The sequence below is a fragment of the Nycticebus coucang genome, chromosome 22 (genome assembly GCF_027406575.1).
Source record: "Nycticebus coucang isolate mNycCou1 chromosome 22, mNycCou1.pri, whole genome shotgun sequence".
Taxonomy (NCBI): domain Eukaryota; kingdom Metazoa; phylum Chordata; class Mammalia; order Primates; family Lorisidae; genus Nycticebus; species Nycticebus coucang.
Genome location: NC_069801.1, coordinates 42,071,903 through 42,090,133, shown reverse-complemented (window position 1 = coordinate 42,090,133; position 18,231 = coordinate 42,071,903). Strand labels below are relative to the sequence as shown.

The 18,231-nt window shown below is 44.6% G+C and overlaps 2 protein-coding genes across 3 annotated transcripts in view; one reads left to right on the top strand and one right to left on the bottom strand.

Annotated features, from left to right (window-relative positions):
* IPP (intracisternal A particle-promoted polypeptide) overlaps window positions 1-18,231 on the top strand; it is a 189,008-nt gene that overhangs the window by 150,578 nt on the left and 20,199 nt on the right. The gene's annotated exons all lie outside the window — the stretch shown is intronic.
* Window positions 1-18,231, bottom strand: part of NASP (nuclear autoantigenic sperm protein) — a 46,236-nt gene that overhangs the window by 20,897 nt on the left and 7,108 nt on the right. For both annotated transcript variants that reach the window (XM_053575268.1, XM_053575269.1), the window contains exon 2: window positions 1,243-1,293. In XM_053575268.1, the coding sequence (XP_053431243.1) occupies window positions 1,243-1,293 (51 nt within the window). The remainder of the gene's footprint in view (window positions 1-1,242; window positions 1,294-18,231) is intronic.

Sequence of the window (18,231 nt, the reverse complement as noted above, 5' to 3'; positions counted from 1 at the left end):
GGTTGCTGTGAGCTGTGACACCCCAGTACTCTACCGAGGGTTAATAAATAGGACTCTCTCAGTCCCAGCTACTCGGGAGGCTGAGGCAAGAGAATCGCTTAAGCCCAGGAGTTGGAGGTTGCTGTGAGCTGTGTGTGAGGCCACGGCACTCTACCGAGGGCCATAAAGTGAGACTCTGTCTCTACAAAAAAATAAAAAATAAAAAAAAAATAAAAAAATTAAAATAAATAGGACTCTCTCAAAAAAAAAAAAAAAAAAAAAAAAAAGAAAAGAAAAAAATTCTACCTAATGTAGTCATCTTCAGTGACTATAAGCAGGTTTATGGTTGTTGGGGAAGAATCAAGTAAAAGGGAATATGATGAAATTTCAAAATTATGAATATCTTCAGTGCAATGTTTTACAGATATGTGTGTGTGTGTGTGCGCGCGCATGATTTCCAAGTTCCATTAATGAAAGCCAAGTTATTTGGAAGAATAATTCATTTTATTCATTCAATCAACCAGTACTTGGGCACCTACTACTGCTGGGCACAATTCCAGGCACTATGGCTATAGAAAGACTGACTGATCTAGGAAGACCACATTGCCATTTCTTTTTTCCGAGACAGTCTCATTTTGTCACTCTTGGTATAGTGCCACAGCGTCATAGCTCACGCCAACCTCAAACTTGTGGGATTAAGCAATTATCTTGCCTGAGCCTCCCAAGCAGCTGGGACTACAGACGCATGCCATAACACTGGGCTATTTTTTAGAGATGGGATCTTGCTCTGGCTCAGGCTGGTCTCAAAGCTGTGAGTTCAGGCAGTCCACCCACCTCGGTCTCCTAAGTGCTTAGGATTACAGATGTGAGCCACCATACCCAGCCTCACACTGCCAGTGTTAAAACTGAAGAAAGATAGGGGGCAAGCTATACACATGTAGAGAAAAAGCACTCCAGGGCAGAGTTCAAATCTCTTAATAGGAGCTTGCCTGAAGTACGTGGGAAAACAGAAAACTTTTCAGGCTACAGTAAGCCATGGACAGAATTTTGGAAATAAAGGAGAAAAGGGGAGCAAGCAGCAGCATGTCAATATAGAGTAAGACAACGAAGAAATAGGGAGAAGACTCATTAGAAAAACTAAATTACATGCAGACAAGTAGTTTAACATTTAGTTAACTAAATGAAACTAATTGCCCCCAAGTCATAGTGCTCATAGTTTACATTCCAGATATGAATCTGATTATACCATGTCAATAATCTTACCTTTCCACTTTATCTGCAGAGGTAGAAGGCGCAGGAACATCTTCTTCAACTCTGTAATGAATAATTAAGGGGAAAAAACTGAAGCTTATTTTGCCTGAAAATTAAATATATTCAGAGAAAATATAAAGGAATGAAAGCGCTATCACTGGTGAAGCACGATAGCTCATGCCTATAATCCCAGTAATGTGGGAGGCCAAGGCAGTTGGATTTCCTGAGCTCACAGCTTATAGACAAGCCTGGGCCAGAGTGAGACCCCATCTCTAAAAATTAAATGGGCGTTGTGGCAGGTGCCTGTAGTCCCTCTCTATTTTTAGAGAGGGAGGCTGAGGCAAGAGAACGGCTTGAGCCCAAGAGTTTGAGGTTGCTGTGAGCTATGACGCCACCACACTCACTCTACTAGGGCTGACAAAGTGAGACTCTGTCTCAAAAGAAAAAAAAAAAAGCTATCATTTATTAAACACTAAAATGATTGCTTACTTACAACATCACGTTTCTTTTTGTCTTTTTTTTGGAGACATAGTCTTAGACTCTGTCAACCTGAGTAGAGTGCTCTGTACTCATACTTCATAGCAACCTCACTCTTGGGCTGGAGCAATCCTCTTGCTTCAGCCTCTCCAGTATGAGTCTACAGGTGCCTGCCACAGCACTAGGCTAGCTTTTCCATTTTTAGTAGAAATGGTGTCTTGCTCTTGCTCAGGCTGATCTCAACCTCCTGAATTCAAGCAATCCACCCACCTTGGCCTCCCAGAATGCTAGGAATATAGAGTGAGCCACTGCACCTGGCCCAAATTTAATTTTTTTTTTGGTAGAGACAGAGTCTCACTGTACCACCCTCGGGTAGAGTGCCATGATGTCACACGGCTCACAGCAACCTCTCTTGGGCTTCTGCGATTCTCTTGCCTCAGCCTCCCAAGCAGCTGGGACTACAGGCGTCTGCCACAACACCTGGCTATTTTTTTGTTGCAGTTTGGCCGGGGCTGGGTTTGAACCTACCACCCTCAGCATATGGGGCCAGCGCCCTACTCACTGAGCCACAGGCGCCGCCCCCAAATTTAATTCTTACTCTTTTAAATACCCAGGGTTGAAAATAGTTAGCAACTTCATAGCTAGAACCACAGGCATGAGGCACAACTTAAAAGGCTTTGAGCTGCAGGTAATTAATAAGCCAGAACCGTAAAATTATTTTATCCGTATCTACAAAGTCTTGCAGACAGTCAATTACGTATATCAGATAGTTTTATTAAAAAAAATTATTTTGACAGCCACATACACCAGGGCTGCCAGGTTCAAACTCAGCCCAGGCCTGCTAAACAATAACAACTGCAACAAAAAAATAGCCAGGCATTGTGGCGGGCTATTGTCCCAGCTACTTGGGAGGCTGAGGCAAGAGAATTGCTTAAGCCCAAGAGTTTGGGGTTGCACCAGTGAGGTGTGACACCATGGTACTCTACCAAAGGTGACATAATGAGACTCTTATTTTTTATTTTTAATTTCAGCTTGCTTGTTCATTCTTCATTTGAAGTACTCTTTTTTTTTTTTTTTTTTTTTGTAGAGACAGAGTCTCACTGTACCGCCCTCGGGTAGAGTGCCGTGGCGTCACACGGCTCACAGCAACCTCCAGCTCTTGGGGCTTAAGCGATTCTCTTGCCTCAGCCTCCCGAGTAGCTGGGACTACAGGCGCCCACCACAACGCCCGGCTATTTTTTTGTTGCAGTTTGGCCGGGGCTGGGTTTGAACCCGCCACCCTCGGCATATGGGGCCGGCGCCCTATTCACTGAGCCACAGGCGCCGCCCAGTACTCTTTTTTTTGGTTCATTTTTTTCTTTAGCACAACACATTTATTCAATCAAAATTTTACATGACGGGTGGCGCCTGTGGCTCAGTGAGTAGGGCGCCGGCCCCATATACCGAGGGTGGCGGGTTTAAACCCTGCCCCAGCTGAACTGCAACCAAAAAATAGGCGGGCGTTGTGGCGGGAGCCTGTAGTCCCAGCTGCTGGGGAGGCTGAGGCAGGAGAATCGCTGAAGCCCAAGAGCTAGAGGTTGCTGTGAGTCCTGTGACATCATGGCACTCTACTGAAGGCAGTAAAGTGAGACTGTCTCTACAAAAAAAAAGAAAAATTTTACATGACACGGGAGCCTTTGGAAATTAAGACCCAAAGATCCAGGAAAAACACGTTATGTTTTTAACCTTAGGATCAATGAAAAATGCACAGTCATCTAGAGATGGGACTGGACAAAAAGGCAATCTGAACCAATGGGGATAAACTGGGATGGGGGGCCTCAGCAAGACCTGTTTGTTCAGAGTTTTGGCTTCTCTGTGCAGCTTCCCTTTCCTCTGGGGATGGGCTGGGCACCTGTCACATGTGGGTCTTATGACCTACATTTTTTTTTTTTTTAATTAAATCATAGCTGTGGGGCGGCGCCTGTGGCTCAGTGAGTAGGGCGCCGGCCCCATATGCCGAGGGTGGCGGGTTCAAACCCAGCCCCTGCCAAACTGCAACAAAAAAATAGCCGGGCGTTGTGGCGGGCGCCTGTAGTCCCAGCTACTTGGGAGGCTGAGGCAAGAGAATTGCGTAAGCCCAAGAGTTAGAGGTTGCTGTGAGCCGTGTGACGCCATGGCACTCTACCAAGGGTGGTACAGTGAGACTCTGTCTCTACAAAAAAAAAAAAAAATCATAGCTGTGTACATTAATGTGATCATGGGGCACCATACACTAGTTTCATAGACCGTTTGATACATTTTTATCACACTGGTTAACACAGCCTTCCTGGCATTTTCTTAGTTATTGTGCTAAGACATTTACATTCCACATTTACTAAGTTTCACATATATTCTTGTAAGATGCACCGCAGGTGTAATCCCACCAATCCCCCTCCCTCTGCCCCCCTCCCCCCACTCCCTTTCCCCCTATTGGGTTGTAACTGGGTTATAGCTTTCATGTGAAAGCCATATATTAGTTTCATAGTAGGGCTGAGTACATTGGATACTTTTTCTTCCATTCTTGAGATACTTTACTAAGAAGAATGTTCCAGCTCCACCCATGTAAACATGAAAGAGGTAAAGTCTCCATCTTTCTTTAAGGCTGCATAATATTCCATGGTATACATACACCACAATTTATTTATTTATTTTTTGGTTTTTGGCCGGGGTTGTGTTTGAACCCGCCACCTCCGGCATATGGGACCAGCGCCCTACTCCTTGAGCCACAGGCACCGCCCTATACCACAATTTATTAATCCATTCGTGGATCAATGGGCACTTAGGCTTTTTCCATGACTTAGCAATTATGAATAGGGCTGCAATAAACATTCTGGTACAAATATCTTTGTTGTGGTGTGATTTTTGGTCTTCCGGGTATATGCCTAGTAGAGGAATTATAGGATTGAATGGCAGATCTATTTTTAGATCTCTAAGTGTTCTCCAAACATCTTTCCAAAAGGAATGTATTCATTTGTATTCCCACAAGCAGTGTAGAAGTGTTCCCTTTTCTCCACATCCACGCCAACATCTCTCGTCTTGGGATTTTGTGATATAGGCTAGTCTCACTGGAGTTAGATGATATCTCAAAGTAGTTTTGATTTGCATTTCTCTGATGATTAAAGATGATGAGCAGGCGGCACCTGTGGCTCAGTCGGTAAGGCGCCGGCCCCATATACCGAGGGTGGCGGGTTCAAACCCGGCCCCGGCCAAACTGCAACCAAAAAATAGCCGGGCGTTGTGGCGGGCGCCTGTAGTCCCAGCTACTCGGGAGGCTGAGGCAAGAGAATCGCTTAAGCCCAGGAGTTGGAGGTTGCTGTGAGCTGTGTGAGGCCACGGCACTCTACCGAGGGCCATAAAGTGAGACTCTGTCTCTACAAAAAAAAAAAAAAGATGATGAGCATTTTTTCATGTCTGTAGGCCACGCGCCTGTCTTCTTCAGAGAAGTTTCTCTTCAAATCCCTTGCCCAGCCTGAGATAGGATCAGTTGTTCTTATCTTGCTTATACGTTTGAGTTCTCTGTGGATTCTGGTTATTAAACCTTTGTCGGAGACATAACCTGCAAATATCTTCTCCCATTCTGAGGGCTGTTTACTTGCTTTACTTACTGTGTTCTTGGCTGTGCAGAAGCTTTTTAGTTTGATCAGGTCCCAGTAGTGTATTTTTGAAGCTGCTTCAATTGCCCAGGGGTCCTCCTCATAAAATACTCGCCCAGGCCGATTTCTTCAAGGGTTTTCCCTACACTCTACTCTCTTCTAGTATTTTTATAGTTTCATGTCTTAAGTTTAATAAATCTTTAATCCAGTGAGAGTCTATCTTAGTTTATGGTAAAAGGTGTGGGTCCAGTTTCAGTCTTCTGCAGATTTTTTGTTCATTTTCTTAAATGTTCTTCCCTCTGGCGATGCTCTGTCCCCTTGCCTCCCCAGTAGCTGGGATTACAGACGCCCACCATGTCTGGCTGTTTTTGATGTTAGTAGAGACGGAGTCTTACTCTGCCTCACTGCTGCTCATACTGGTCTTGAACCTCTGAGCTCAGGCAATCCACCCACCTCGGCCTCCCACAGCGCTGGGACTAAGGGCATAACCCACCACATCCGGCCTTAAGTTTTTTTTCTTTTTTGTGGCCGAGGCTGGGTTTGAACCTGCCGCCTCCGGCATATGGGACCGGCGCCCTACTCCTTGGAGCCACAGGTGCAGTCCCTTAAATTTTTTTTCCAATGGCATTAATTAGGTTAAGAGCGACTCTGTCTTAGAAAAAAACAAACTACATTCTCCTGCCTCAGCCATATCCTAATGAAAATCTTCTCTACTTTTCTCCTCCCCCTCTGCTACTACCAAACCCCTTCAACAATTCCAAACAATTTTCCAATATCTTTGTAAGATCTGTTGTTCATTTTGTAGCAGCTAGTTTTAACCAGACAAACTGAGTCAGGAATAAGGCAACTTGTCAGCCAGGTCACTATTTGGGAAGCTGAGGCAGAAGCCCACAAGTTTCAGATCAGCTTCCGCAATGGAACAGGACACCCTCTCTAAAAAAATAAACAAAATGAAAACCAACACAACTGTCATAGTGCCAATTAAAGCTTAATTCCTCCCTATTTTGGAGAATGCTTTCTTAAATACAATATTAACTCAAAGATCAAGACAACTGCATCTTTACGACTTTCCTCCTCCTACTTCCCTTCACAAAATGTTAACCAAGCAGAAACCCAGACAGGCATACAGGAGCCAGATCATTTATTCTGATGCCAACCTAAAGCTTTAAATTTTTTACTTAAGAAAAATTTTTTAGGGGCTAGGGTACCAGCCACATATATCAGCGCTGGCAGTTTCAAATCCAGCCTGGCCTGCCAAACAACAATAACAACTACAACCAAAAAATAGCCGGGTGTTGCGGCGGGAGCCTGTAGTCCCAGCTACTTGAGAGGCTGAGGCAAGACAATCACTTAAGCCCAAGAGTTTGAGGTTGCTGTGAGCTGTAACACCACGCACTCTACCAAGGATGACAGAATGAAACCGTCTTCCCCGCAACAAAAAAAATGGGGCGGTGGGGTAGGGCCTGACTCTGTCACCTAGGCTGGAGTATACTATCATCATTATAGCTCACTGTAACCTCCATCCCCTGGGCTCAAGTAATCACCCTGCCTCGTAAGTATAAAATTTTTATTCTGAAGTCAGGAATCACTTAAAATTATAATGTGATCAAATTTATTCTTTATCTACCCTGATGGTTGTACAAAGGTAGTTTCTAGTAGATAAAATTAAAAAACTATGAAAGACTCAAATTCTTGGGCTCAACTAATCCTTCTGCCTCCTAAGTATCCTGGACTACAGGCACCTACCACCAATGCCCAGCCAATTTTTTCTATTTTTAGTAGACTGAGATGAGATCTCCATTTGCTCAAGCTTGTCTCAAACGCCTTACCTCAAGTGATTCTCTGAATTATAGGCATAAGCCATGGCACCTGACTGACTGGTTGTCATACTTTAGTATGGGAATCACTTTGGAGCATCTACCCAACTTGAGCCCCAGTACAGTTCCTGAATCATAAGGTCTAAGACAAGGTCCAAAAATTTACATTTCTAGAAATTGCCTAGGGGATGCTTACAATGCTGGTTTCAGAACCACACTGAGAACTACTGGGATTCTAACAAAAATCATAAACTGATGTTCATATCTTACATATTCGACCCAGTTATTTTTAAAAATGTTAATTCTGGGGCAGCACCTGTGGCTCAAAGGAGTAGGGAGCCAGCCTCATATGCCGGAGGTGGCAGGTTCAAACCCAGGCCAAAAACTGCAAAAAAAAAGTTCATTATGGTGGTTACTATATTTAAAACTATTAAGCTATGCCATAAAAGTGATTTCTGCTTCTCTTGAAAAATCATTATGAAGTTTTAGAATAAATCATTATGAAGTTCTTTCTTTCCTTTTTTTTTTTTTGGACACAGAACCTTAAGCTGTCCCTCTGGATAGAGTGCCGTGGCATCAAACCTCCCAGCAACCTCCAACTCCCAGGCTTAAGTGATTCTCTTGCCTCCCAAGTAGATAAAAACTATGAAAGTTTTTACAGGCGCCTGCCACAATACCCGGCTATTTTTTTATTGTAGTTGTCATTATTGTTTGGCAGGCCCAAGCTAGATTCAAACCCGCCAGCTCTGGTATATGTGGCCAGCGCCTTAGCTGCTTGAGCCACATTATAAATTTTTAGAATAAATTTCCTCTACAAGAATAGTAGAGGAACTGGGTGGTGCCTTGTGGCTCAGTGAACAGGGCGCCGGCCCCATATACTTGAAATGAAGTGGGTTCAAGCCCAGCCCAACCAAAACTGCAACAATAACCACCACCAAAAAAGAATAGTAGAGGAAATCAAGGGACAATTATTTAACAATTCATCTGGAGAAGGCTATTTTAAATCCAGAAACCAGGCTGGGTGAAGTGACTCAGGTCGGTAATCCCAGCACTCTGGGAGGCGGAGGCGCATTGAATGCCTGAGTTCAGAGAGTTAGAGACTAGCCTGAGCTAGAGCAGGACCCCCGCCTGTAAAAATAGCGGAGCATTGGCTTGGCACCTATAGCTCAAGCAGCGAGGGCACCAGCCACATGGACCGGATCTGGCAGGTTCGAATCCAGCCCAGGCCCACCAAAAAACAATGACTATAACCAAAAAATAGCCAGGCACTGAGGCAGGCACCTCTAGTCCCAGCTACTTGGGAGGCTGAAGCAAGAGAATCGGTTAAGCCCAAGAGTCTAAGGTTGCTGTGAGCTGTGACGCCACAGCACTACCCTGAGCAACAAAGTGAGACTCTTTCTCAAATTAAATTAAATTTAAATTAAAAAAAATAAAATAAAATACTTGGGCGGCGCCTGTGGCTCAAAGGAGTACGGTGCTGGCCCTATATGCTGGAGGTGGCGGGTTCAAGCCCAGCCCTGGACAAAAGATTGCAAAAAAAAAAAAATAATAATAATAATAAAATACTCAACATTGGCTGGCAACTCTAACCTATTTCCACAGGATATTAATTTTTTTTTGTGGGGGGGGAAGGGGTTAGAGACAGAGTTTCACTTTTTCGCCCTTGGTAGAGTGCCATGGCATCACACAGCTCATAGCAACCTCCAACTCCCGGGCGTGGGCCATTCCCTTGCCTCAGCCTCCCCAGTAGTTGGGGCTACAAACACCTGCCACAGCGCCCGGCTATTTTTTTGTTGCAGTTTGGCTGGGGCCAGGTTTGAACCCGCCACCCTCAGTATATGGGGCTGGCACCCTGCCCGCTGAGCCACAGGCACCATCCTCCACAGGTTATTTATTGTTTGACTCTCCAAAATTACCACTTCCTCTTTCTACCAATCCTCAAAATCTTCCATATCATACTCCACTCCACCTTAATTCCAAGCAGGCATTCATTGAGCAGACACAACAGACTGGAAAACCCCCTTCAGCAAGCACCAAAACAATCAACATATTTTCATACCCAACGAAGTTTCTCTGCTATATCTGGCCTTCCATCCCTGAACACCCAATCTATAATAAGCACGGAGCCAGGCATGATAGCTCTTTCTGTCATTCACACTAGAGGGGTTTGGCCTCAGCCTAGCTCAAAGCAACCTCAAACTCCTGGGCTCAAGAGATCCTTATGCCTCCGCCTACTGGGAAGCTGGGACTACAGGCTCCCACCATGATGCCTGGATATAGATAGGACCTCTATCTTGCTCAGGTTGGTTTCAAACTCCCAATCTCAAGGGATACTCCTATCTCAGCCACCCAGAGTGCTAGGATTATAAATAGGCATGAGCCACCAGGCCCAACCCAAAGTTCTTTAAAAGTTAAAAAAAAAAGTAGACCAGGCGTGGTGGCTGTCTCCTGTTATCTTAGCACTCTGGAGACTGAGACAGGATTACTTGAACTCAGAAGTTCCAGACCAGCCTAAGCAAGAGCAAGACCCTGAGCCAGGTGTTGTGGCAGGTACCTGTAGTCCCAGCTACTGGGGAGGCTGAGGCAAGAGAATCACTAGAGTCCAACAGTCAGAGATTGCTGTGAGCTGGGATGCCATGACACACTACTCAGGGTGACCAATGAGACTATCTCAAAAAAAAAAAAAAAAAAAAGAAAAAGTAAAAGAAAACTTTAGGTGTGTTGTGAAGAGTATACATAGACAGTGATCTATCTTATTTACTACCATAAAATATTTGGCCTCCCAGAGTGCTGGTATTACAGGCATGAGCGATTGCACCTGGCCTATACACAAATTTTAAAAAGTTAAAATTTAGGCTCAGCACCTATGGCTCAAGCTGCTAAGGTGCCAGCCACATACACCTGAGCTGGCGGGTTCAAATCCAGCCCTGGCCCACCAAACAACAATGACAGCTACAACCAAAAAATAGAGGGGCATTGTGGAGGGTGCCTGTGATTCCACCTACTAGGGAGGCTGAGGCAAGAGACTCACTTAGGCCCAAGAACTGGAGGTCGCTGTGAGCTGTGATGCCTCAGCACTCTACCAAGGGTGACAAAGTGAGACTCTGTCTCTAAAAAAAGAAAAAAAAGACAGTAAAGATGCAGCCTTAAATCATGGTTGCATAAAATTAACCACAGCATGTACTATACTATTGTAAAGAATTTGCAGCCACCTCCTATTGCTAATGCAATGAGCTCAAGTATCATGCTGTGACACTAATTATCTCCCCATGTGCAAGTTAGTCTCCCCAGTAAATTGTGAATTGCAATGTGAGTGATCTCTTCAGTTCTCAAGTATTTTTCATGTTTAGTGTAATACTATAAGCCTTGATTAATGTCATAGGAGCCATTTCAAATGGCACTACTCTGTTTCCCCAAAAATAAGACTATTCTAAGGTGTGCTCCCAAAGATGCGCTAGGTCTTATTTTCAGGGGATGTCTTATCTTTCCTGTAAGTAGGTCTTATTTTCGGGGAAACAGGGTAGTTCTCCACTCCTACTGCTTCACTTGATTAGGAAAAAAAAATGTTGCCAGTAATGGTGGAAAATAACTCAAGAAGCAAAGTCATATCACAACTGTAAAAGTCCAGTTGCTTGATATGTACCACATGTATACCTGCAGTTCACCATTTCAGACACATAATTCATCTTGTAAACAGTATCAATAAATACAGTTAAGTATCCAGGAGTTTGAGGTTGCTGTGAGCTAAGATGCAACAGCACTCTTACCAAGGGTGAGCAAGTGAGACTATCTCACCAAAAAAAAAAAAAGTATATATATATGTATGTGTGTGTATACACATATACACACACACACATATAAAATTGAAAATTTAGCCAAGTGTTACGGCAGATTCCTGTAGCCCTAGGTATTTGGGAAGCTGAGGCAGGAGGATTGCCTGAGCCAGAGATGGAAGTTGCTGTGTGTTAGGCTGAGGCTATGGCATTCTAGCCTGGGCAACGAAGTGAGAACCTAGCTCAAAAAAAAAAAAAAAGACTGTTCTTTCTCCATTCTGTGATTTTTGACACCCTTGTCAAAGAAAGATCATTTGACAAAGGTTTATATCTGGGATGGGATATTTTATTCCATGGGTCTATCTTTATACCAGTGCCAAACTGCTTTGATTACTATAGCTTTGTAAGTTTTCAAGGCAGGAAGTGTGAAATCACATTTTCTTTTTCAGTATTACTGTGGCTATTCAGCGTCCCTTGAGATTCCATATACACTTATAGATGAATTTTTCTACTTCTGCAAAATGTGCTGTAGAGATTTTGACAAGGATTGTGTTCAATCTGTAAATAACTTTGGATAGTATGAGCATGTCATGATTAAATCTTCCAATCCATGAATAAAGGATGCCTTTCCACTTTTTGTGTCTACTTTAATTTCTTTTAGCAATGTCTTTTTTTTTTTTTGTAGAGACAGAGTCTCACTTTATGGCCCTCGGTAGAGTGCCGTGGCCTCACACAGCTCACAGCAACCTCCAACTCCTGGGCTTAAGCGATTCTCTTGCCTCAGCCTCCCAAGTAGCTGGGACTACAGGCGCCCGCCACAACGCCCGGCTATTTTTTGGTTGCAGTTTGGCCAGGGCCGGGTCTGAACCCGCCACCCTCGGTATATGGGGCTGGCGCCTTACCGACTGAGCCACAGGCGCCGCCCAATGTCTTTTTTTTTAATTGTTGGGGATTCATTGAGGGTACTATCAGCCAGGTTACACTGATTGCATTTCTTAGGTAAAGTCCCTCTTGCAATCATGTCTTGCCCCCAGAAGGTGTGGCATACACATAGGCCCCACCCCTCTCCCTCCTTCCTGCTCTCTGCTTTTCCTTCCCCCCACATGACCTTAATTGTCATTAATTGTCCTCATATCAAAATTGTCTTTTAGCAATGTCTTATATTTTGTGTTCAACTTTTGTCTTACACCTCCTTGGTTAGATTCATTCCTCAAAATTTTATTCTTTCTTTGCGGAGTACTTCCAGCAACTTAGGAGTCTCACTCATGCAAGAGGATCACTTGAACCCAAGAGTTTGTCTGGGGTTGCTGTGTGCTATACTAGGGCACTCTACCCAGGGTGACAGTTAAGACTGTCTCTAAATAATAACTTTTTATTGCTTCTGATTGCATTTTTTTAGATAGTCTTACTCTGTCACCCTGGGTAGAATGGCATGACATTCACAGCTCACTGTAACCTCAAATTCTTAGGCTTGAGCAATTAATCCTCAGCGTCTCAAGTAGCTGGGACTAAAGCTGTGCACCACTATGACCAGCTAGTTTTTCTGTTTTTAGTAGAGACAAGGTCTCACTGTTGCTCAGGCTGGTCTCAAACTCCTCAGCTCAGGCAATCCACCTACCCTGGCCTTCCAGAGTGCTAGGATTACAGGTAGAGCCACTGAGCCTGGCTGGCGTTGTTAATGTAACTTTTTTTTTTTTTTAAAAACTTCTTTTTCAGATCACTCCTTGTTAATGCACGAATGGCAACTGTTTTTTACCTAAAAACTTTAATGAATTCTTTTTTTTTAAGAGATAGTCTCACTCTGTTGCCCTCAGTAGAGTGCTGTGACATCACAGCTCACAGCAACCTCCAGCTCTTGGGCTTAGGCAATTCTCTTGCCTCAGCCTCCTGAGTAGCTGGGACTACAGGCGCCCGCCACAACGCCCAGCTATCTTTTGTTGCAGTTTGGCCGGGGCTGGGTTTGAACCTGCCACCTTGGGTATATGAGGCCAGCGCCCTACTCACTGAGCCACAGGTAACGCTCCTTTAATGAATTCTTTTATTATTAGTTGGAACAGTTTTTTGTAAACACCACAGGTTGTACCTCAGTTTTTAAAGTGAGTATCCAAAAGAATACTTTTTGGATGTGTATATTCAAATAACATCAATTTGTAACCTACCAAGGCTAACAGACATCATGATTAGTAAGGTGTCTTAGTCCATGTAGTGTTACTATTCTACAACAGAGTATCTGAGATTCAACAGCTTGTAATGAAGATATTTATGGCAGCGCCTGTAGCTCAGTAGGTAGGGCGCTGACCACAGACACGGAGGTTGGTAGCTTCCGACCTGGCCCGGGACACCTAAACAACAATCACAACAGCAACCAGAAAATAGCCGGATGTTCTGGTGGGCGCCTATAGTCCTGGCCAGCTACTTGGGAGGCTCAGGCAAGAGGATCACTTAACCCCAAGAGTTTGAGGTTATAGGGCGCAGTGATGGCACTCTACCGAGGGTGACATAGTGAAAGTATGTCTCAAAAAAAAAAGATATTTATTTGACTCACAATTGTATAAACTATACAAGAAACACAGCACTAGCATCTGCTTAGCTTCTGGTAAGGGCTTTTGTGCTATGTGATAACATGGTGGACATGCTGGCATGGTACCTCATACCTAAAATCCTAGTACTCTAGGAGGCTGAGGTGGGTGGATAGCTTGAGCTCACGGGTTCCAGACCAGCCTGAGCAAAAAGCAAGACTCCCGTTTCTACTAAAAATAGAAAAACTGAGGCAAGAAGATCACTTGAGCCCAAGAGTTGGAAGTTGCTGTGAGATATGATGCTACAGCACTCTACCCAAGGCAACAGCTTCAGACTATGTCTCAAAAAAAAAAAAAAAAAAAAAAAAAAAAAACACAAAATTAATAAAATAACACCATGGTGGACAAAGTCAAAGGGGAAGTGGGAATGTGCAAAGATTAACCAAATCCATGGGGTGTCCTATCTTTATAACTCATTCTCTAAAGAACTAATCTGTCTCACCAGAGCAAGAACTCACTACAGCAGGAATGGTACCAAGACATTCATGAGGGGGCCACCCTTACCATTGAACCCCTTCCCACTGGGCCCCACCTCTCAGCACTATTGCACTTGGGATCAGAATTCAACATGAGATTTCCTGGGGATAAACAAACCACTACATCCAAACAGCACGAGGCCTTATTTATCTTATTCAGAAATAATTCTAGCATATACCCATTTTATTTTTCTGCATCACTCTCCTTCTCCCACCCAACTATAATCTTCTAAACAGCTTTTTTTCCCAAGGGGCGGGGCTCCAATAGGAGTAACAATGGCTATCGGCCCCTTTCGGGTGGCTGGAGGACGTCGTATTATTACAATGTAAGCACCCATTTCCAATACTGGACCGAGAGGGGCCAACCAAAAAGCAGTGACTTCCGCCTTGCTTCTCATTGCTTCTTGGGAGTTGAAGTTTCCCAAGAAATCCTCCATTTTACTTTGGATAGGGTCTCACTTTGCCCACGCTGGAGTGCAGTGGCAGGTTCACAGGTCACCTCCAACTCTGAGCTCAAATAATACTCCCACTTAAGCCTGTGGAGTAGCTGGGACTACAGGTGCATAGCACCACACACAGGCTCAGTACTGATACACCTCAACTGGATGCATCCAAATGCCAAAGTACCCCTGGGGACAGAATCCCACCATATCAGCCTCGCATGTATTCACTGTCCAGTTACCACCCAATACCTACCCTGTTTCCCCGAAAATAAGACTTACTTACAGGAAAGGTAAGACATTCCCTGAAAATAAGACCTAGCGCATCTTTGGGAGCACACCTTAAAATAAGACACTGTCTTATTTTCGGGGAAACAGGGTAGAAGTTGGAGTCAGAGTTTCTAATACTCCCTTAGTGCCACTATTCTGACTGAAAGAAGAAACAAGTTTTGCCTCTTAGAATGTAAAATCTCTCATTTTTACCTTCCTTTCCTAAAATAAAAAAGGTCAACATCCCCCAAAAAAAAAAACAACTTCTAAACACAGTATATTTTTTCATACACTTACCAATTGAATCCTTTTCCCATTCACACATTTAAGCTCATAAGCAACCTAACCCCTCCACTCTACCAAAACATAGAAACACAGATACTCTGGCTAAAGCATTCATACAAATCTATTCTAATTACAATGACATTAATTCCTCCTAATTCTATGAAGCTAACTCACAGGAAATTATCTTAACCAGCCAAAAAGTGAGCACCAACAGAGCCTCACACCAACAAAAAATGAAACAAAGTATATGTGGAAATAGTCACAACCCTGAAAATTTTACTCCACAGACTACTATTGACCTAAATAACTTACTTTTACTTTGACATTTTTTTCTTCTTCTTTTTTTTTTTGGCAGTTTTTGGCCAGGGCTGGGTTTGAACCTGCCACCTCCCACATATAGGGCCAGCGCCCCACTCCTTTGAGCCACAGGTGCTGCCCAACACCTTTTTCTTCTAATGCCAAGAATAAGAAGCTCAGCAATAAGATAGCTAAGCCAAAAGTCAATGCAGTCCATAAGACTTCTCCTTCAAACCGAGTTTCCTCCATACCACTGCAGGACAAACATTTTTTTGTTTATTTTTTGGCCAGGGCTAGGTTTGAACCCGCCACCTCCGGCATATGGGACCGGAGCCCTACTCCTTTAGCCACAGGCGCCGCCCAGGACAAACATTTTTTATAATAACAAAAAGGTTGGCGTGGCACCTGTAGCACAGTGGTTTCGGCGCTAGCCACATACACCAAGGGTGGCAGGTTCGAACCCACCCGTGCCAACTAAACAATGACAACTGGGGAACTGGGGAACTGGGGGGGGGGGGGTCGCGGAACCTTTGGCTTACTGAGTAGCATGCCCATATACCGAGGGTGGTGGGTTCCAAGCCAGCCCTGGTCAAACAACCACAAACAAATAGTCGGGTGTTGTTGTCCCCGGCCACATACACCTAGGCTGGTGGGTTCAAACCTGGCACAGGCCAGCTAAAGCAACAATGACAACTGCAACAAAAAAATAGCCGGGCATTGTGGTGGGTGCCTGTAGTCCCCGCTACTCAGGAGGCTGAGGCAAGAGAATTGCCTAAATCCAAGAGGTGACGGATGCTGTGAGCTGTGATGCCACAGCAGTCTACCAAGGGCAACAAACTTAGACTCTGTGTCTAAAAAAAAAAAAAAGGGGGGGGGTGGTATCTATGGCTCAGTGAGTGGCCCCATATACCAACGGTGGTGGGTTCGAACCCAGCCCAGGCCAAACTGCAACAACAAAAAAAAGATAGCCAGGCATTGCAGTGGGCACCTGTGGTCCCAGCTAACTCCAGAGGCTGAGGCAAGAGAATCGCCTAAGCCCAAGAGCTGGAGGTTGCTGTGAGCTGTAATGCCACAGCACTCTACCAAGGGTGACAAAGTGAGACTCTAAAACAGTGAGTCTCTAACAAAGTTAAACAAAAAAAAACAACAACAACAAAAAAAAAAATAACAATCACAACTGCAACAAAAAATAGCCAGGTATTGTGGCAGGCACCTGTAGTCCCAACTACTTTGGAGGCTAAGGCAAGAGAATCACTTCAGCCCAAGAGTTTCTTTTTTTTTTTTTTCTTTTTGAGACAGAGCCTCAAGCTATTGCCCTGGGCAGAGTGCCGTAGTATCACAGCTCACAGCAACCTCCAACTCCTGGGCTCAAGCGATTCTCTGGCCTCAGCCTCCCAAGTAACTGGGACTATAGGCACCCACCACAATACCCAGCTATTTCTTGGTTGTAGTTGTTTGGCAGGCCCAGGATGGATTCGAACCCACCAGCTCTGGTGTATGTGGCTGGCACCATAGCCTCTTGAGCTACAGGTGCCTAGCCTGAGCCCAATAGTTTGAGGTTGCTGTGAGCTGTGACACCATAGCACTCTACCAAGGGCAACACAGTGAGACTGCCTTAAAAAAAAAAAAAAAAAAAACAGGTTAAGAACTAGTTAGGAAGCTACCAATACCAAGAGCCAGGATTTTTTTTATCATTTAGATAATGAAATATACATATTATTTAGGTGGCTTGAGGGAACTGAAGCCAAACTGGGGCTTCCTACAGATGATAAAAGTTATGGTCCACCATCACCTACTGAAGCAGTGAAGGTGGTATCAAAACCAATGCTAAGCAAGACTAGGGCTGTGCTTCTTGTTAGTAGTCCCAGCAACTCAGGAGGCTCAGGCAAAAGGACTGCTTGAACAAGTCTAGCCTGGGCAACAACAGAGACACCCAACCTCTATAAAACAAAGGCAGCGCATGTGGCTCAGTGGGTAGGGTGTCGGCCTTATATACAGAGGGTAGCGGGTTCCAACCCAGCCCTGGCCAAACAACAACAAATAGTTGGGTGTTGTGGCGGGCACCTGTAGTCCGGGCTACTTGGGAGGCTGAGCCAAGAAAATAACCTAAGCCCAGGAGTTGAAAGTTGCTGTGAGCTATGACACTGCAGCACTCTGAGGGCGACAAAATGAAACACTGTCTCCACAAAAAAAAAAAAAAAAAGAGAGAGAGGCTGGGCTCAGTGGCTTAGGCCTGTAATTCTAGCACACTGGGAGGCACAAGCAGGTGTATTCCTTGCACTGGCAAGTTCAATCAAAAGTGAGACACTGTCTCGGGCGGTGCCTGTGGCTCAAAAGAGTAGGGCGCCGGCCTCATATACTGAAGGTGGTGGGTTCAAACCCAGTCCCAGCCAAAAATCGCAAAAAAAAAAAAAAAAAAAAAAAGCAAGAAAGAAAAACCGAGGCAAGAGGATCACTTCAGCCCAAGAGTTGGAGGTTGCTGTAAGGTATTACCCCAGGGCAACAGCTTGAGACTGTCTCAAAAAGAAAAAAAGAGGCTCAGCACCTGTGGCTCAAGTGGCTAAGGCTGAGCTTGAGGGTTCATATCCAGCCCAGGCCTGCCAAACAATGTGGGCTGCAACCAAAAAATAGCTGGGCGTTGTGGCAGGTGACTATAGTTCCAGCTACTTGGGAGGCAGAGGCAGGAGAATCACTTAAGCCCAGGAGTTGGAGGTTGCTATGAGCTGTGAGCAAGAGCTTAAGGCTCTGTCTCAAAAAAAAAAAAAAAAAACGAAACAAGGCAGGGTACAAAGGCTCACACCTGTAATCCTAGCACTGTAGGAGGCCAAGGCAGGTGGACTGCCTGAGCTCACAGGTTCGAGACCAACCTGAGAAAGAGCAAGACCCTGTCTCTAAAAATAACCAGAAATTGTGGCAGGTACCTGTAGTCCTAGCTACTTGGGACGCTGAGGCAAGAGAATTGCTTAAGCCTAAGAG